Raw genomic sequence first — 19,997 nt, forward strand, 5'->3', positions numbered from 1 at the left:
TGCTAATGTGGAAAATGTATCTATTTTCTTGATCGATAATCCGTCATGTTTTAACAGTTACCTAAATGCGTTTGTTTTACTCCAACACATGAGAGCTATTGTACCCAGTTGTAATGTGAGGAACAACACGGTGTGCTTTCCCGTCCCTCCTCTGGCATCCACCACGGCCGTGTGTGAGTTCACAGCTTTACTGAGGAGGTCAGAGGTCACATTTACTCACAGTGAGGAGTGGGTTACAAGAGCATAACCAAGCCGGACAGGGTGTGTCAGTGGCATTTGTCGTTGTTTATTTTGTATTTTTTACAAGACATCATTGAGATCCTCTGTATACATGCACAGAATGACTTTTTTGTCTGTCAATTATCTGCAGTCCTCTTCACTGGGATTAACTTTAACTCTAAGTATCATCATTACTGTTGGTCCACAAGTTGGACCCATAGTCGTTTACTTTTTCTCTAGTCTGATTTAAGCAAGGCTAAAAGTCGTCCAGATGCCCCTGCAAGACTGTTAATTAAAACCATGGAATAAAAACAGAGATATAACCTGTAAGTGAGCATTAGAGGTGCTGGTAGGCAGATTTTGTGGCTATTGGACAGAGCCAGACTGGCTGCCAGCTGTTTCCTCCTGCTTCCAGTCTTTGTGCTAAGCTAAGCTAGCTATCTTCCTATTTACCGTATACACATGAGTGGTTTTGATCTTCTCAACGGACTTCTCTATTCCTTAAACTAAAGAATAGAATAGAACAGAATGTCTTTATTGTCCACCAGGGAAATTTGTCTTTGGCTCGCCAGACACCGACAGCAACAGGACAAAAAAGAAAAGAAAAGATGTGATTAGGGGTCAAAGGGGTCATAGCGGGATGCAAAACAACAGGTGATATTTTACATGCTCTGTATACATCCAAGCAGCAATTGCAGTCCTGTGCACCAGCCAGCTTACACTGTTTTCTTTCAGCAATTGACACACAGTGAAAGCCTACACTTAGGAGAGGCAGTGTGTTTTGTCTGTGAGTGTGAGTTTCTGCACTGTTATGCATGTGGTTGTGGGTTTGTTTCTGCAGCGTTGGTTCTCTTGTGATTGAAGGCAGCGTGTCGCATCTTGTTGGGGCACATGAGTCTGCCTCAAGGCAACAAGTCATCCACGCGTTACTCTGAAGTGTCTCAACTTGCCTCAATCTCCTCTCCACCACCTTTGCTCAATCTCTCCTGCGTCTCTCACTTGATGGTTTCAAATCCATTTATTTCAAAACATTTAGAATATAGAGATTCCAAATATCACTTTCAGCCTCACCGGCAACATTTCGCTGGTATCTTTTATCAGCAAGTAAGCATGTTGAGGATGCTGTAATGTAAAGTAGTAGTATAATGCCTAACTGTATCTGATATGTCGATGGGTTCACTGGCATCTTCTGCATGGCAGCCATAGTGGACGTCTAGTTAAAGGTTAATGATGAATTGAAGGAAAGAATGTGAAAGAATAAAGAATGTGAGTTAGCTATTAGTCGACATGTGTATGTTTACACAGCAAGCCTTTCCCAGGTGCTATACGATCCCTGGGATTACAGGAGAGGGGGTCCAATAGGGCTGCACATACACACACACACAGAGCACCAGCACCACAATCCCCCCCCTCTTCAAAAGAAAAGAGAATAGGGGGAGACTGGTGGGAGGGAGGTATAGGGAGATAACAGATCAGAGGGAGGAAGGGAGAGGTAAAGGAAGTGTGAATTCAGCGGTAGGCAGTCTATAGCTCACCTTCACTACAAAGACTTCACAGGACGGAGCACACAGGGAGGCTTTTTCACTCCGGAATATCTCCTACTGTATCTGATTGTGTATGAATGAACTGGTTTGTCTCCTTCTTAACCTTGGAAAATGGTGGGATTCTCATCCACCGCTGTCGAGGGTAAGTGCCGAAGGGAAGTCTTAGTATATTAACACAGCAGGTATCTAAGGCTGAAGAAGGTGCAAAGATTTGTAAAGATATGTAAATATACAGGACAATGTGGAGTCACACACGCTGTAAAGGTGTTGTTAACATGACACTGAATGCGAGACATCAGGTGATGTTTACTTCATGCCTTAACCGTCGTGCCAGCTTGTTGAAATACAAAGAAAGGCAGTAATGTTGAATTGTTGAGAAAGCAACAGATTGCCAGCCAGATTCAACAGGGAAATGTTGTAATTTCTTAGCCTCTAGTGACTCTTTGTGGGATACAAATTCTTGTGTGATTAGTTGGAATTTCTGTCTACAACAATATTGTGAAACAAAGTTGCTGCCGAATGACTGTGTTTTGTCATTTTTTTTGTCATTTTGTGCGTGTGCGTGTCAAGGTACGTGAACTCAGCATGGAGAAAGCCTTTGGCATGAAAAGGCACAAAGAAAAAAATCTGCACCCGATTGAGGTCACATTATTTTTCACATCAGCGTTTGTTGGACGTGTTAGCGCAGGTGCTCAACTTGCTGACATTCACCCCCACGCGTCCTCACCCCCTCCCTCCCTCCCTCCCTCTCTCTCCCTCAAAGGGTTTGTACAGAAAGTCTGCTAATGCAAGCGTCTATAAAGATCTGTGTCCGCACTGTTAAACAAACTACCCTCTCTGTTTCACTACACATGCACACTCACGCAAAAGCACTGGGCAGAGCTAAACTGGCACTATTAACAAAGTGAGGAATGTGTCTAGTGTTTAACAGCAATCGTCAGACTAGTGTGAGGAGGTAAATGTTTGAGTGTGTCCAAAGCTTTGAATGGCTTTACACATTCCTGTGGGCACAGTGCGCTGCCTGCAACCACCCTCTGTGCTCTAAAATGTTAAAATTGTTGTGCTCATGATGTTTTCTCTCCTGAATTAATAAGTAATCAGTATGTCGATTAAAAATATTGTTTGTCCTTGTAGCTGCAAATGTTCCATTTCCACCCTGGTCTGGCATCAGTTAAACCATATCCAACCTGTTTTCTTGTAGCGTTATTATCTTATGCAAGCTTGTGTGTAGTTACCCTCAGGTGCTCGGCTCAAACTCAGTTTTATCTGGCTTTTGAAGACATCAAAGACAGACGTCGCAGCACTCACACAAACACACACGGGGTAACGGATTTAAAGGATCATGTGCCGTTCTAGATGTGTATGTAGTGTGGTGTTCATTATAAAGGCACGGCTGGGGACTTAAGGGTGGTCTTATGTGCCCCACATGCCAAATACTACGTAGTAATTCCTCTCGGCTCATTTTGGCACAAGCGGAATAACACTGTAATCTTCAAATTGGATAATCAGCCCTTTAGAGCGCTGGTCCAAGTGAAAGAGTGAGAGAGTTTTATGACCGCTTTGGCCGACTTCACGCCCGCTCCTTGAAAGCAACGCCTTGATTTCTGTGTTATATTTGATTTAATGCTGACTGGTGTAAATTTCAGTTTCTCTCTGCCGTGAATGAGTCATGCTGCGGATAAGGTTCTGTCTTCCACTTGGTGAGGGGAAGCCCAGTGGTGCACTCGAGCCAGAATCTAAACAGCTGGAACCTCTGGCAGAGGGACAGCAATCACCGGGCCAACAAGACATCCCACTCTCATGAGTTTCCTCTCGTTACCCGACCTTCCCTTCCTTATTTCCCCAGAGTGAATAAGATCTTAATGAGGACACATTCCAGGTCCCTGCACGAATTAATTTCTCATGCCCACTTCTCAGAGTGCGAGCATGCTTTTATTACAATAGAAGGAAACCGCACTGGCAAAGAAGACAAAGTGGTTAAACAGACACAGGCAAACACACACCTACTGTAGCTCTTGTTGCTCTTGATCGTACCCTTGGCAGGGCATTGTTAAGCCCATAGGAAGACCCACCTCAGGAAAGTATGTCTGTCTTTAAGGAGTGGGAGCAGTCTGAAATGTAGAACACACATCACTGACAAACACCAAACACGTCTTCCAGCTTATCAAGACCTTCTACCTGTCAGTGGTGATTATATACAAGACTGCTGTGTCAGAATAACACTTGACGGAGTCCAACATTCTGTCTAAACTCATTAATATGCTCCTCAAACTGGCGCACGTACACACACTTTTGACACGGCCCACTAAACACACATCATAGAAGCATTCCTGTGTGTTTTACATTTTTGTGTGTGTATTTTGTGTTTGTTTAGTGCAACAGGTCTTGTTGCCATATGACCGCCCACCGAACAAAGACTTTTCTGGCTCAGCGGCTGTCCTGTGGCTGACCCCAGCAACATGCACGGTTGAGCAGGTCTAATGTGCCTGGACTGTGAAAATGGGAGAGGGGGGAGTAAGGGAGAGAAGGAGATGGGGGGGTGCGGGGAGGGGGGGGACGCACAAGTCTGACAGTTGCAGACAAGTGTGCCAGCGGTGACACAGCCAGTTGTCGGGTTTCACTGAGGATTTTAGGATTATTGATGTAGAGAAATGCATATTAGGATGCAACAGCACAGAGGGAATGAATACAAAAGCAGACAGCAAAAAGATGGAAGAGTCAAGGCGGCTGATTGGTGACCCTTCTTTGTTTTTTGGGAGAAAATAAGATAAAGGAGGAATCTAAACGCACACATTAGCAGCAGGTTGCAGACCTGTTCTCGGGATGGCCAAATGCTGGGGTAGTGAGACACTTTATTTAAGTTCTGTTGTGAAAACATAGAGTGGAAAAGTCCCACCTCTCAGATCAACACAGGATGTGAGGTATATATTCCTGTAAGTCCTCAAAGTGAATCTGGAGAGCCCTGTGAAGGGTGTGTGTTACAGACCTGCACGTCTGAGCCAGCTCGTGGTTTTCTGAGTGTGTGTGACCCAAATCTCCTAAATCTGGACTGTTAGATAAAGATCAGGTCCCTGTGAATGAAACTCTGCTTGCTGGTACATTTGGCCTGCCCTGGGCTCTGTAAAGTGGGCCTTGAGTCCTTCTTGTCAGAATCTCATATTCCTGCCAACATCTTTTCAGTCTATGCAGTGCATTTAATTTACCGTATTAGTTCTGAGAGTGACAGTTGACTGAAATCTGGATTTGTGCCCATCAGTCTGTCAGCGAACAACATTTCAGAGCTGCTGCAAGAACTGGTTTTCTTTGCTCCGTGTGAAGGATGTTCTGTTCATGTTCTTCCCAGCTTTTTTCCTGGGTTAATGAGCAATTAGCAAGCATGCTTCCTGTCACTCCAGCGCCATGTCGTTGTTTAGTCTGGCTAGTAACAGAGCGAGGAGGAGAGGCTGTGGCTGTGAGAGGCTGTGTAATAAGATGGCGGAATGATATTTACAAACTGTGAAGCAAAGTGACCAAAAATGAAAGAAAGAGGGAAAGCAAAGCAGAAAGAGGCTTTTTTCACACACACCGTGGGATTTGTTTAGACTTGCCAGTCTGACCTTTGCCCTTTCTGCTGATACACTGAACCCATGCCCCCCTGACCTTTGCTGTCCCACCCATGTGCAGCAATGGAGGTGTTGGTGAGTGAGCTGGGCGTACTATTAAAGATGCTGGACCAGGAGAACCTCAGCTCCTCCACGCAGGAGAAAAAGACCTCCGTGTGGAACCTCCTGCAGCAGATACAGCCATCAGGTGAGAGGAAGAAAGATCGACGAAGTTTTGAAGAATTTCCCTGTCGTGGGACTAATAAAGAAATATCTTATCTTATCTTATATTTTGTCTGTGATCTATATTAGACTCCCACAAGAGTTTTTACATATAATAAAAATGTAGAATGCAGTCATTTTAGATGCACTGGATGTTATGGGATAGAGGTTAGGCAACCGCCGCTCTAGATCGCAGTCAGATATTCAAACTGATGTTTCTTTCCATGCAGTAAGTGTGTATGTTTGCTCTTTTCTTTGCTCCAGTTTCAGGAACAGACTACATCTACATGAACTCATCAGTGTACAGAAATGGCACCAGCTTTGTAGAGTCCCTCTTTGACACATTTGGTGAGTTTGATATCCCACATGGTGCTGTTAATTGAACATATGTGTGTGTGTGTGTGTGTGTGTGTATATATATATATATATATATATACACACACACACACACACACATCCAAAGTGTGAGTTTAAATTTATGTTGTTGTCTTTTATAGACTGTGAGCTTGGAGACCTAAAGGATGTTACAGATGATCTGACAGAAGACAAGAACGCACAAACAGACACTTTAAAACAGGCAAGTGGTCAATATATTGTAAATCCATAACTTGGAATGTAGGATGATGGATGTATGTTGTTGTATGTATGGTATTTCTACACTTGCTATCCAAATCCAACTTTGCAGAGGACTATCACAGCTTTGAATGACTAGTGGAGAAAATGCAAAGAAAAAACAAAAGGAAGTTGTATTCCATATTGAGGGGATTTCCCATGCACACATGCATATCAGTCTGAAAGCTGGTGGAAGAGTTCAGGTTTAGGGACCCGCCCAGAGCTCATGTGTCTAATTTATGGATATAATTTTTAGGGTTACACTCTGCACCTCTTAGATGATGTAGTTCGTAGCCTGCGAAAAATCTTTCATGGTTATAGGAAAGGAAATCTGAGAGCTGTGTTTGTGTGTCTCCCTTAGCAGAGCTGTGCAGACTCCCCAGCCCAACACTCAGCTGACTCTCCTCCCCCTCTGCCCACAACCCCTCCTCCTGAGGAGTACTATGAGGAGGCCGTGCCCCTCAGTCCTGGCAAGATGCCAGAGTACATCATCGCACGAGGTCAGCATCTTCCCGCCGCTGCTGAACTCTTGCCCATTCTGCCGTTAAAACCTCTAAGTCAGCACTCGGCGCTTAAATTATACAAACATAGTCAGAGCAGTTTTTCAAACATAAGTGCATGATGATGATAGAAGGATTAATTAGGTTTTTTTTTTCATGTCCTCCATATTCAGTCAGGCCTAGCCCTCCCAACTCTATAGGGGATGGGTATGAAGATGCTGAAAACAACTACCCCACAACCTGCATCAGCTCGCACCGCAAAAACTCATGTGAGTTGAGAATGAAGTTAACCCCCACATTAACAAGATTACCAAACAAAAACTGCCTTTTTTTACATTAAAAAACCACTTTGTCTTCTCTGTTGTTGCCGTCTCAGACAATGACTCAGATGCTCTGAGCAGTTCCTACGAGTCCTATGAGGAGGATGAGGAAGAGAGGAGCCCCGGCGTCCGGCTCACTCACCAGTGGCCCTCGGATGAAAGCTCCATGCCTCCCGCAAGGGATTGTCGCATCTGTGCCTTCCTGCTGCGCAAGAAACGCTTCGGCCAATGGGCGAAACAGCTCACTGTCATACGGGAGAACAGGCTGCAGGTGAGGAGTTGCTCAAGTCTTCAGGAAAGCATATAATCCTTCAGGACACGTACACAGCCTCTGCAGTTCTTGTTCATCTATCCTGTGTATCCTCCTTTCTGCAGTGCTACAAGAGTTCTAAGGATACATGCCCCTATGTGGACCTGCTGTTGCCCCAGTGCACTGTGGTCTATTCGCCCAAAGACAGCAAAAGGAAGCACCATGAACTCCGGTTCACCTTACCCAATGGAGATTCACTGGTGCTGGCGGTGCAAAGCAAAGAGCAGGCCCACAGATGGCTTAGGGTAAGCTACACTTAATTACATGTATGCATGCAGGTGTACAGACTGTTAACAGCCATCAGCCTTGTCATCAATCACTGGAAGCGAGTTTGACATTGAGGAAAAATAAACCTCAAAAGGAAATGTACAGTCGGAAGTGACACGCGTCAAATATCCCCACAGGTTGTTAGAGAGGTGAGCGGTCAGAGCGCAGGGCCCGAGGAGTCTGCGTCTCCCATCATTCCAAGAAAAACAGAACTTGATAAGGTAAGTGAGCAGCAAAGAGAGGATGTTCATGTCAGCTCGTCCCTGTCATTTTTATCCTCAAGGTATTATCTTCCCAGCGGAGGTGAGGAAAAGTTGGTGGCAGGTAGCAATTGCCTTGTCACCAACAATTTTTCTAAACAATTGTTTGGCTCGACACAGTACACGGTGACACCTGTATACAGCTCACAGAACAAAGAGGAGATATGTAGCGTACTTGGGTTTTAAGACAGCAGTAATAGGGGTGGTAGTGAGTCAGAGTTGGAACAGGCATCTCTTAATACCCTACCAACTTGTCAGAACAAAAACTGCACAAAGCCCCGTCATGACTGAAAGCAAAGAGAGGAGAGTTGGTAGGAGAGAAGACATTTCGTGTTATATCATCCTGGTTATAACAGCTTGTGAGAGAGTGAAATAAGCACATATGTAAACTAAAGTATAGTTATTTGGCTGTTAATTTGTCAAAGATATGTAGAAGGCCTCACTCTAGTTTGATCTTGATGGGCAGACAGATCCTGTGTAGGACTTGGACTCTGCTGTTGAAAGTCTAAACCTGTGTTTGTGTGCTTCTTCCTCAGAGGTTGTCTGCAGAGAGGAACACATCAGATTCAGACAGTGTGGGTGTCTCAACTGGAGAGAACTGCAGAGAGAATGGTGAGAGACACAGCCTCAAATCAATACACCAGCTGTTTGACAAAAAATTTAACTCAAGGTCCACTTACTAGGTTTTATTTTCAACTGCATCTATCTCACGGCCTTGTCAGATAAATTTGGACAAAAAGCAGCTGTTTAATCGCTTGTTTTCTGATGTAGGGAAGGTCAAACGTGGGGCTTTCGCTGCAGGCCGTAAAATCACACGCATCATCAGCTTCAAGAAGAAGCCACCTCGGCCAGGAGATCCCCGGATATCCTACAGCAACCCTCGACAAGGTCACACCCGACTCCCCCGTCACTCTTTCGGTCTCTGAGTTTGCAGACACATCATTTGTATTTCCCTCCTCACCATGCAGGCTGCCTGTCAGTGCTGGTGAATCAGGTGTGGCGGGAGCAGTGGTGCTGCGTGTGCAGAGGCTCCCTTCACTTTTACCATGACAAAGGAGACCCTCGGACCTCCCTGCCTTCAGTTCCTCTTAATGGCTGCGAAGTGGTCCCGGGGCTGGGACCCAAACATCCCTTTGCCTTCCGGATCCTACGGAATAGCACAGAGGTGGCTGCTCTGGAGGTAAAATACTGAGCACGTGTACCTGTTTTTATATTAATAAAAATTTTAATGTTAAATTCTGTGATTTCAAAGGGGTCACTCCAAGGGATAAACCCACAGAGAATTATCACCCGACAGCGCAGTTCTTTTTATTGTCTTTCAGCGTATCATTTTGGTTTCAAAAACTTCATCAACCTTGTCTCAAGCAGCATCTAGCAGCTGAAAAAGCTCCAGTAAACCCACTGTGCGATAGCTTCCAAACAGCACTCAGACAAAATTAGCAGCTAGCGAGATAGTAAAGCATATTATAGCTAAAGAGTCTCGTATTTTGCTCGAGGGATGGTGGAGACCAAAACAGAGAAAAAATAAAAATGAATTTTACTTACATTTGTTTGGTGGACAAAAACGCAACAATAAATGAATGCTAACATCCATCCACATCTACTGGATGTTTAAATAGGCATGTCTTTGCAAACACTTTAGTCATAACAGTTTTATTAAATGATAATATGTTTACAGCTTGTTCTGCTGCCCACAGTTTGCCAGAAAACAAATTTAACAATCTAATCGTTCAGATTTCAAAGCTGATTTGTGCTGCGTCTTCTCAGGCTAGCAGCTCTGAGGAACTTGGAAGGTGGCTCGGCGTCCTCTTGGCAGAGACGGGCTCTGCGACAGATCCAGAGTCACTGCACTATGACTACGTTGACGTGGAAACTATTGCTAACATCTGCGACGCTGCGCGGCATTCCTTCCTGTGAGTGAGACAGAGAGGGGGGGGGTTAGAATATTTGGACGAGGTCAAAGCGAGGCCACTGATCAAAGCAGTGATGTTCAGATGTCATGCACACTTCATTTCTACTTTTCATCTGATCCTAGGTGGGCCACATCCTCCAGCAGTACCTCCACAGACTCCAGAACATATGATGAGGTCCCTAATGAGGACATGCAGGTGGGACGCAACACATTTTTCCAAGCTCGGTTAAACCTTACATGTAAATCCTTTACTTTGATGTGACAAGATTAGACGCTGAATGTCTGTGTGTGCGCAGCTGTTTGGGACTGTCACTGAATGAATATGACGCCCCATATCAGTCACCCGACCAGACAGACAGCGCTCTGTTACATGCCTATCAATGATGGCCTTTTGTAAGCCAGAGAAAAAGCAGTGTGTGGGCATGGGAAAGAAATAATGACCCCCCAAAAAAAAGAAAAAGAGATCAAACTGGTGACAGGAAAGCAAGAGGTCATGGCAGTTTTACAGCCAGTAAACCCCTTTCTTAACCCCACTGACATGCACTTAAAAACACATACCTCTCACCGCCTACAGCCAAACAAACACACACACCTCAGTGGTTTCAAACCAATAAATCTGATGATTGCTTAGCCTAATATACAAACTTTGCCTTTTTTTCCATCCTTTTTGCATCTTCCTACATCCGTCATGTCCCCCGCCCCCTCTCCTCCCAGTCAGGGGAGAACCGCAGGCAGCAGTCTGGGAATCAAGGGAAGCGCCGCTCAAGCAGCAGCGACTCTGACAGAACTAAGCCTTTAGCCTCCCTCAAACGAACAGGCTCAAGTAAGTGTGTTCAGTTGGTTTTCCAAAGTAAAATTGTGATGCCGAATCTGCTCTCACGAACTATACCGATACAGTGGATTGATTGAAACAGAGCTCTTTTTGAAAGAGAGACAAATGAGTGATGAGGGCAAAGTTTTCAATGAAAACATTCACATTTAACTGGTGTTTCAATAACAGAGACAAACTGTAAGAAACATATCAGTGCACCAGGAGTATTCTGATCCATTTGAAAAGTGCAGAGAAACTAAAAGCTGATTTCCCTACGATGGTCTTCTAGGGATTTCTGAAAGCAGACAGCTCTGTGCACATGTGGGCGTTACAGAATCTGCGTACTTTAGAGGGTTACCGGGATATGCAGGCAGCTTTTGAATCAATACTCTATAAATAAAAAATGAGGCAGTGTTTCTATGGGATGGAGATGTCCAGTTTATATTTTTGTACAGTGTGCAGTCATGGGTAGTATGGCCATCACCAGTAATGAAATGAATGGCACTGTGATATTGGGTTTAGGTCAGCTGATATGTTGGCGTCACCAGTGTGTTTACAGGTGTTGGGGAGTACTACTGCAACGTTTTATTAAGCTTTTTGTGGCTCCGCTGTTACAGGAGTTCAGTGGAAGAAATGAAGACAGGACCATTTGTTTTCTTAAAGTAACACTCCCTTTTACAGTAGAATAACTAAAGTTTTAGTTTAGCTTCTTTTTCATTTAGTCAATGTGAAACTTGAAAATAGAGTAACATACAAAATAACCACATGCCAAGCCCTTTTCAAACCACTGCGTGTGTTGATATTAGGCCATTCTTCATGAGCAATGCAAGATATAGAAAAGTGAGAGAACGTTTTTTGTTCATTTAAAACCAATTTCAAGTTGTTTAGGGCTTGTTGTATAGAAGCAGAAGTCTGCTGCAGTGTAAATGTGCATGTTCACTTGTATGCCTATAGTGTATGCCATACTTGTATATGCCATACTTGTTTGGCTACAAAATAGTGTCATCTGCATACAGACGGAACAGTTATCGACATTCAAGCTTAGCTTAGTAATATAGTTTGTAAGGAGAAGATGACTTGAAGTAAAACTGATCCTCGTGGACCCCATTTGTTAATGCTGAGAGATCTAGAGTAGGACTTTTTCCTTACTGAGCAGATATAATAAAGTATTTCAATAACATATTATGATCCATACCATCTCAAAATCTTTATGACAGATTAATAAGCAGCTGCACAATGTTAATTTTTGTCTAAACTATTCAAAAGATCGTACAGGTATATGTACATTAATATTTTCAGAAGCTTCCTTCCCGTGTCTTTTCAGTTTTAGACCCCTCTCTGTTCTCATCTGTTTTTCTAAAAAAAAATATGGATAGCAGCCTGCCGTCCTTCAAGGGAAACGAGAATAATAAGATTGCAAAGCTCTAGTTTTCTTGCAGCTATCACTTCATACATCACTTTAGTGGTCATAGAATTTGAGTTTTATCTGGCTCAGTATTCCCTTTTTTCTTCTCTCGTCTCATCTGCTCACTTTCCATCCAGAATCTCTTCCCTCTTCACTCGCCTCTCCCATTTGCTCCATTGTGTCAGTTGGCCACTGCCGTACAAATAAAGGAGATGAGCGTCCTGAGTGAGGGAAAGTGATATCGGTGTAGTCGGCTGTCTCGGTGCTGTTTCACAGGCCTTCACTGTGACAGTCTGACACATCAAAGACCCAGCTCTCTCCAGGGCTGAGAGCTTCAGGATGTAACCTGAGATTTATTGGACATTCACATTAGATTCGCTGTCTTGCCTCCTGACCTCACCCTCTTCAGGAGTGTGTGTGTGTGTTTGTGTGTGTTATCCATGCGTCGTTCACTCTCAAACTTTCTTTGAATTATGACAAAAGATGATTTGTGTGTGACTGAAATTAGGTGGTGTGATGCTCCTCCCACGAGGAGCACGGCATTAATAAAGACAGGCAGAAATATCACCGTGAGAAGTTTTGTCTCCTTCCCATAACCCCATCTCATTTGACCCATCACCTTTGCTCTGCTCTGACACCTTCCTCCAGATGCCAACCAGTATGGAAAGTATGGGAAAACAAGAGCGGAGGAGGACGCCAAGCGATACCTGAAAGAGAAAGAGGAGCTGGAGAGAGAGAAGGATGGGATACGAAATGCTCTCGTGACCATTCGGCAGGAGAAGAGAGAGCTGAAGGAGGAGCTGAAGATGGCCCCTGGTGAGGAGATACAAAACTTAACAGAGAGCAGACACAGATTCTTCTCAGTATTGCAAAGCTCAGCTCCAACTTAAATCTTAAATAACTGAAACTGGTAACCGCATGGCACGAACATTCATCTACTGTATGTAGCTTGATTACTGCAGATTAGGAGGAAGGGGAGACAAATAAGGGCCCCAGCTCATCCTGAGCAAAAGCTCAGGTTAATCATTCATATTTTTATATGTCATTAACCATAAAGATTGAATAACAGGTGCACATTTTGCATCTCCGCTCTGTATCTGACCCTGCACTCTGACCTCCATTATTAGAGGGCCATGTGAGAGGAGATTTCCCTACAGGGATAAAGAAATTGCTTTTATTATTAAATCAAAAAACATGGCTGTGAAAATTCCTTCAAATGTAATTAATTTCCTGTAGGTTCACATAGTGTGCTGCCTGCGGTGGTGGAAGAAATATTCAGTTTTCTCTCAAGTAAAAGTAGCACACCACATTATAAACACACTCCATTTCAAGGAGAAAAGCATTAGCAACAAAATGAGTCAAGTAAAAGTATTCATCAGGCAGCAAAACGGCTGCTGTCATTGTATAATACATTATTATGTATTATATTGTTATTTTGACTACTTTTGGATTGTTAAATCTAACTCATTTTCAGTTTTCTATGAAGAAAATGTATCTAAGAAGTGTATATAGCTGTAGTAGAGTAAAAAGTACAATAGCTGCTGTGGAACACAAGCACGATATGGAAGCAGTCAAGTCAAGTAGAAGTACTCCAAACTGTGCTAACAGTTATATATGTACAGTAAGTCCAGTACTTGAGTAAATGTACTTGGTTTGAGAGCCATGCTGACTTTTGGAACTCTTCACATCTAGAGGAGGCCATGAAGGCTCAAAGTCTACTTTTCTAAGCCTTGTCGGTCTCATTGTGTTGTGTGTGTCCATGTGTTCCTGCGGAGCAGAGAGGAAGAAGCATTTCCTGAACAAGCTTCTGTCCCAGCTGGAGGACACCTGTCGAGCCAAAGAGGCAGAGAGGGTGGACCTGGAGCTCCGGCTGACTCAGGTCCAAGAAAACCTCAAGAAGAGCATGGCGGGCGGAGCGCTGGGTGCACCCACCGAGGCTAAACCCCCTCTTAAGGTATTTGTGACTTTATGTGGAAAGACATCTGCCTGCATGCACAGTTTTTATTCACTTCTTATTTTGTCTTATTGCGTAGGCCTCCAGCAAGAAGACTCAGAATATCTACAGTGACTCTTTACCAGTGAACTGTGCCATGGAGATGAGAAGGAGACCTCCATCTGTTTATGCTTCTGCAGGAACTGTCATGCAAAAGGCAAAGGTAACTGATCTTAACAGTTCCTCAGCCTGTCATCATGGACTGACTTCTTCACAGGGGGTTAATGGAATCACAGCAGCATGTCTCATCATCTAATGGAGTCTCACAGTTCACACACACACACACACACACACACAGAGTCTGCGATGGGATTCTGTCATTACACATGGATGTTTGGTATCACTTGTTTTCTGCTACTCCTTACAATTTAGCGTCGCTCTACCAGTTTGTATTACTGTAAATGTTGCTTGTTTGTATGCATATTTCTTTATTACAGTTTTAGCATAGCTGAAATTTGCTGCTCTTTATATTTAGTATTTTGCGTTGCGTATTTCTTATCACGTGTGTGTTTCATCTGCAGTTCCTTGAAATTAGTTTCCTGGAGTAATGACCTTTTCACGGTGTCACTAAATCACCTGCATGTTTTCTATCTCTACAGGAATGGGAGTCAAAGAAAGGAACCTAAGAGTATTATCATGAAAAGGACTGGAGAAAGAATGAACGGATGTCAGGATCTGACTATTGTGACACTCAGTCCTTCGAAGGATAACCTCCCATCGACATCCCAAAGCAGGAACCGAGGAAATAAACTGTAATGAAAGAAATTAGCCACTAGGTGGAGGTACATCTCTCTGAATATTTACTCGTCTGTCTTCCTAAAAGGACTCCCAGCGTCTGCTCACCCTCTGTATCCAAGTATTTTTGTTGTCTTTGGTGACGCCAGATTTAAATGTGGCAAACAGAAGAGAGAGAAAGTGGAGTTTATGAAAGAAAGAAAGAAAGGCACAAGAAAAGTGTATCGAGAAGCACAGTGAGTGTAGAATGCAGCGTTGTGATGGAAAGGCAACACCGGATTGTGTTCTCATCCAGTGTTGCACACAGTGAAACTGTCGAGGTGCTGTGGGAGCAATGTGACAAGAAGGATGGAGGCAGTTTAAGCCATTATGAGCCTTTTATATAATATACTGTTTTTTTCCTGTCTGTACAGAGTGAGCCACAACTACTGTTTTTGTATATTTTATACTTTTATACAGGTTAAGATTTCATTTCTCATCGTCATGACCAGATGTGCCTATCAGAGGTATTCAGCTTTGAGCCATGGGGGGCCGGGAGTGTGTTTTTGACTCCCACTCTAGCTTCTCCTCTGAGGCTAAAGCGGCGCCCTACAGCGACACCATCTGCTCAGTGATTTAGTTGGAACTTGACCCTCATTAAAAACCGTTAAACACTCCTGCTAGAGATCATTGAGTGACTAACAAAGTGGTGACACACTACTCAGTGACACAAGCCGATCTTTCTGTTGTCATGTTAACAACTTTTCTGCTGAATCTGTGGTTGACTTTTGCACTTTACTGTTCTGCGACGTGGACAAGGGAATAATAAATGTGTGTCTCAAACATTTGGGCTTCAAGCATTCCTTAAAAAAAACAGACCCTCATTAAAAAAACACATCTCAGTCACTGATTTACTCTTTTAATTTCACATGGTACGCTGTGAAGTAAATATGCTCTCATCCAAACAATGTAGAAAAGCCAAACCGAAACACGTCTACATCACTCGCTAAATCAAGGCAATTCAACGCAGCACTGTTCAGGCAGCCTATTGTGTGACCTTGTTACTTCATCCTCATTTTTTCTATGGAATCATCATCTTTTACATGTTAATATGTTGGTCGCAGTTCATTCATACATAATCAATAAGCAATACAGAGTGATATTAAGAAGAAATTCAGCTGCGTTCCATTACTTTGTAGCCCTGTCAGTGGGACCAAAGGGTTTTATGTACATGATACAAAGTGGCTGTATGATCAGCTTAGGTCCAGGCAGTGGCATCTGGTATCAGGTCTCAAATGAGGAGGTAGAGCAGCTTCAGGGTGGTGACATTAACAGTGCAGCAGCTTGGAAGCAGCACTCAGAGAAAGAGATAGTAAAGCCAGTAGAGGATATTTACAAAGAGGAATGCCGTGGGGAAAGCGGTGCGAGCGTGGCGATCGATGTTGTGTGGGTTTTCCACAATGAAGAAGGACGCAGCCCTACGGGATGCATCTATCACCGAGGACAGGCCGCAGCCCTGTCCGGGCATCCTCTCTTTTGGTTCAGCATTGTTCTTAATGTCGCTGGTCGCTGACTGCTCAGCGGGCTCCTCTGCGGTGGGGCCCATCTCCACAGACCGTTTCGGCTGGGTGGAGCTGACGATGGGGATGGAGCCGTTTCCGTTGGATTCACTGAGATCCCTCAGGAGATCCTGACCGACGGACAGATTTCAGTGTTTACATTATCCAACACGTCACCTCATATTTAAATGTGAATGTTTTCCTCACCCTTTGTAATTCCTCTAAGGTCTGGTGCTGCATGGTGTAGAAGTGGGCGCAGGCGTACTCCAGCAGTGCACCGAAGATGAAGGTGAAGCAGATTCCCAGGTAAACATCTATGGCCTTGATGAAGCAGTTGGCATTGGGCAGGGAGGTGCGGGCGCCCATCATCAGAGTGGTCATTGTCAGGACTGTTGTCACGCCTGGTGAAGATATCACAGTGAGGTTGTTTTCAGCATGTCAGATAGTGGTTGAATCTTTAATCCACATTTTGGTAATCAACCGATTCTAATGTGGAAAATGGTGTTTTGTTTCGAGCCCCTTGTCATCTGGTTGTTCTTTGCTTTTTGATCGCATTGGGTGCTGGTTTCAGTGAACCATGTGAGGGTGAAAATGTGTGCTGAAGTGATGAGGATGTACTGATGTTTGTATTTTTAACAAAATGCAGGAGAGTTATAATGAACTTGGTCCACTCTCGGTGATAATTAGTAGTTATTTAGTGAGGGACTTCCTGTTGCACTTCAAACACAGCATAAACACAAAATGTGTTTTACATGAACTTTAACCACTATAAAATTTCAATTACACAGTGTTTTTTCTTTGGACTAATTATTTGGAGTGTTTAGGGTATGGTTATGGTTGAGTCAGCAAGTAGGACCTTAATGAGAATTTATTTTTTTAAGTTTTGTGCCACAAAATACATGATCATGTTTAAATAAATAGCATTCAAATACATTTTCTCTGCTTTGGGCAGATCTGTGTGACCATACATAGTGTGTGAGATAGTATGTTATAGTGTATAATGTCATAAATAAGCCCAAACAGTGAGCCGTTGCATAATGAGGAATTTCTTTACTTGTACAATGCTCATGGTGAAATGCAGTAAGAGATCTGGCACTGACCTATGCAGGTCCTAGCTGGGACGGAGGACTGGCTGATCCAGAAAGAGACCCAGGAGAGAACCACCAGCAGAATGGAGGGAACGTACGTCTCCAAGATGAAGAAGAACACGTTTCTGCGCAGCGCAAAATGCAGCACCAGCTTGGGGTACTGTCCTGTGAGGCACAGATTGCTTATATAATGCTTCCTTTATAGAACTCCACGTGCAAAGGGAATGCTGGGAGTTGAAGTGTCCTACCTGTCTCATACACCGCTTCTGACACTGATGTGTAGTAGCTCTCTATGCTGTACTGAGCCAGCCGCAGTGTGTTCAGACCCTTCACTGAGTCATTCCCTCTGGTCCAGTAGAACACCACATCCTGCAGGTTGTAGCCCCCTGGTCACACAAACACAAACACAGATACACACAGGCTTGACCATTTAGGTTTGATGAATCTGACCGGCCAAGGATAACACAGTCTCCACAGGTCAATACTCACTACACCGGTGAGGAAAATGATGATGGTGAAATGACGGTGATTTATGTCCATCTACACACACTGGATGGAGGGTTGATGAGGATGTCGGGGCTCACAGGTACTCACAGCTCTCCAGCTGCAGGGTGCACACCTGTCTGTCCATGGGGTACTTGGTCAGGTCCATGTTACAGGCAATCGTAGCTGTGATGCTGTAGTGTATTCATAATGAGATCATTAGAAACCTTCAGAGGCAGCGCTGCTCCTTTGATGTGGGACAGGCTAATTCATAATTAATGAGTACAAAGAACGCTCCCACCTGAGAATCAATCAAAAGAACAAAGACTCGTAGCTGATGCATTCATTATGTCTGAGAGTCTGACTTCTTGGAATTTAATGTCAGTCTCCGGGCAGACCAGAAACATTACTTAGAATAATAATGAAATATCACTAATAACACTATCAAATAATATCTGTATATAGCTCAATTGAAATATAATAAATAAATAAAAAATACAAGGAGCATGGCATACTGTACAATCTAACTCATCCTACAGTGTTCAATCAGCTCCATGAATGGCCCTGCACAATATTGCCCTTTCTGTCACAATAAAGTTGCGCATCAATGTGACAAGACACTTAAGACGTCAGGACAAAGTGTTGTTGTGGCCACGGGGGACTCTGCCAATCTTCACTGACACAAAGTGAACTATTTGAAGGACACAGAAATTTAGTGGCATTCCCCTAAGATATATGACTTGTTCTTTCCTTATTTAGCAGAACCCAAGGCCAATTCACGCTTGATTGCCACGACAATCATGAAAACAACATGAAATTAAAACTGGAGTGCCTTTTTTTCCCTTCCTTTTCCTTCTGAGTGGCCCCCTGTTTCGTTGTCACTTCTTCCAAGCCCACACAAGCTCTGCAGAATCTATAAATCTAATTCTGTGACACATGGAGGAGTCAAACTGATACCCTACCGAAGGGCGTAGAGAACAGTTCCGTTGCTGAAGATGCGTATGAGGCGGTTCTCCACTGTGACGTCATGCAGGAAGGAGCGCTTGGAGTCTGGGATGAAGGTGTCTGGGATCCAGAGCAGTGACACCAGGCGCCCGTCCACGCTGACGCTCTCATTCCCCGGGAACACCAGCCTGGAATCACGCCACCGCTGACGGAGGAAGATGGTGGCGGTGTAGTCCTGAAAAGTTGATGTAAAGGAGACACAGCTCTTATCACGCGCTCAGGCTGAAAGCAGGAAGAAGAGCAGGAAGAGCAGGAAGGTATACCATATTGATTTCAGAGATGGCATCAATGCTGGCGATATCAAGGCTCATTCCAATTTCCACTGGACCCTCTATTAGGGAGGAGATATGGACATGAGTCAGTTTTCAATTAAGGGGAGAGGGGTGGGGGGGGGGTTGATACACAAGCACACAAATGACTTCTGTAGAGAAGCCTCTTCTGCTCCAAATGACATTTTGGCTCCAACAATCACTCATCCAGTTCATTCCTACCATTGAAATTAGGTCTGAGGTAGCGGTTGTATCCTTTCATCAGCTTCTGAATCGTTGGCTGAAGCTGAGAGCCGTTCCATTCTCCCCAGTGGTGGTTGGGATACACACAGCCACTGGTGACCATAAAGAGAGACGGGGAAAGAAGTGAGACAGGAGGTGGGGAAATGGGCCATAGAAGTCAGTGCAGAGCATAAGCTGAGGACTCGGTATCAGTATGTGTCCTGAACCCTGTGCATGTGTGTGTTTTGGACCTTGGGGCAGCTCTCACCCCTGTGTGAAGATCAGGCCGAGGGTCAGTAGCGTGTGCAGCCAGACAGACATGGTGGATCAGCAGGCAGAGGTCAGCGGCTGTGCTCAGGGAGAGGTGACACACTAAAAAAAAAGAATACACAGACCACCATCTGCAAATCATTCCTCTGCACAGTCACATCTTATGGGGTGACCCCGTTTCCGCCATGGGGTGGCAGCACCTAACCTAACGAGCCTGATCCCAAACCTAAGGGGAAAAGCCATTCTCACCCTCTGATGTTACAACACTGTGCCTTTCTCTTTGCCCTCAAACTTGCAAAATGCTGCGGAAATGTGTATTGATCCCCGCCTCCCTCTTCCATGAATACATTAGCAGCTGCTCCATTTGCCTCTCACACTCCTAAGAGCGCAGAAAGAGATAAAAACAGCGTCAGATAAAGCTGCGTGAGTGC

The 19,997-nt window shown here is 44.2% G+C and overlaps 2 protein-coding genes across 2 annotated transcripts; one reads left to right on the top strand and one right to left on the bottom strand.

The window, feature by feature from the left end:
- Positions 1 to 1,871: 1,871 nt before the first annotated feature.
- Positions 1,872 to 15,499, top strand: afap1l1a (actin filament associated protein 1-like 1a). Its single transcript, XM_070836634.1, has 19 exons — positions 1,872 to 1,905; positions 5,427 to 5,552; positions 5,831 to 5,914; positions 6,064 to 6,143; positions 6,540 to 6,678; positions 6,852 to 6,947; positions 7,055 to 7,269; positions 7,374 to 7,553; positions 7,713 to 7,796; positions 8,372 to 8,447; positions 8,607 to 8,723; positions 8,804 to 9,015; positions 9,603 to 9,748; positions 9,871 to 9,943; positions 10,462 to 10,570; positions 12,612 to 12,779; positions 13,742 to 13,917; positions 13,997 to 14,119; positions 14,556 to 15,499. The coding sequence occupies exons 1-19, from the start codon at positions 1,875 to 1,877 to the stop codon at positions 14,580 to 14,582; spliced, it is 2,262 nt and encodes a 753-aa protein (XP_070692735.1). The 5' UTR covers positions 1,872 to 1,874; the 3' UTR covers positions 14,583 to 15,499.
- Positions 15,500 to 16,027: 528 nt separating this feature from the next.
- Positions 16,028 to 19,617, bottom strand: gabrp (gamma-aminobutyric acid type A receptor subunit pi). Its single transcript, XM_070837324.1, has 9 exons — positions 19,565 to 19,617; positions 19,297 to 19,445; positions 19,069 to 19,136; positions 18,763 to 18,980; positions 17,912 to 17,994; positions 17,566 to 17,703; positions 17,330 to 17,482; positions 16,437 to 16,630; positions 16,028 to 16,360 (listed from the first exon to the last, which is right to left on the bottom strand). The coding sequence occupies exons 1-9, from the start codon at positions 19,615 to 19,617 to the stop codon at positions 16,028 to 16,030; spliced, it is 1,389 nt and encodes a 462-aa protein (XP_070693425.1).
- Between the last annotated feature and the right edge of the window lie 380 nt (positions 19,618 to 19,997).

This window comes from Pempheris klunzingeri, chromosome 9, assembly GCF_042242105.1.
Source record: "Pempheris klunzingeri isolate RE-2024b chromosome 9, fPemKlu1.hap1, whole genome shotgun sequence".
Classification (NCBI taxonomy): Eukaryota; Metazoa; Chordata; class Actinopteri; order Acropomatiformes; family Pempheridae; genus Pempheris; species Pempheris klunzingeri.

What these genes read in the sequence shown, in the direction of transcription:
- afap1l1a (XM_070836634.1), top strand. Translation starts at nt 1,875, where the DNA reads ATGGTGGGATTCTCATCCACCGCTGTCGAGG. An exon ending in CTCATCCACCGCTGTCGAGG is followed by an intron (nt 1,906 to 5,426) that starts GTAAGTGCCGAA and finishes ACCCATGTGCAG; the next exon opens with CAATGGAGGTGTTGGTGAGT. An exon ending in GAAAAACAGAACTTGATAAG is followed by an intron (nt 7,797 to 8,371) that starts GTAAGTGAGCAG and finishes CTTCTTCCTCAG; the next exon opens with AGGTTGTCTGCAGAGAGGAA.
- gabrp (XM_070837324.1), bottom strand. Translation starts at nt 19,617, where the DNA reads ATGTCTGTCTGGCTGCACACGCTACTGACCCTCGGCCTGATCTTCACA. An exon ending in GGCCTGATCTTCACACAGGG is followed by an intron (nt 19,446 to 19,564) that starts GTGAGAGCTGCC and finishes CCCACCTCCTGT; the next exon opens with CTCACTTCTTTCCCCGTCTC. An exon ending in AGAAGCGGTGTATGAGACAG is followed by an intron (nt 17,483 to 17,565) that starts GTAGGACACTTC and finishes TGTGCCTCACAG; the next exon opens with GACAGTACCCCAAGCTGGTG.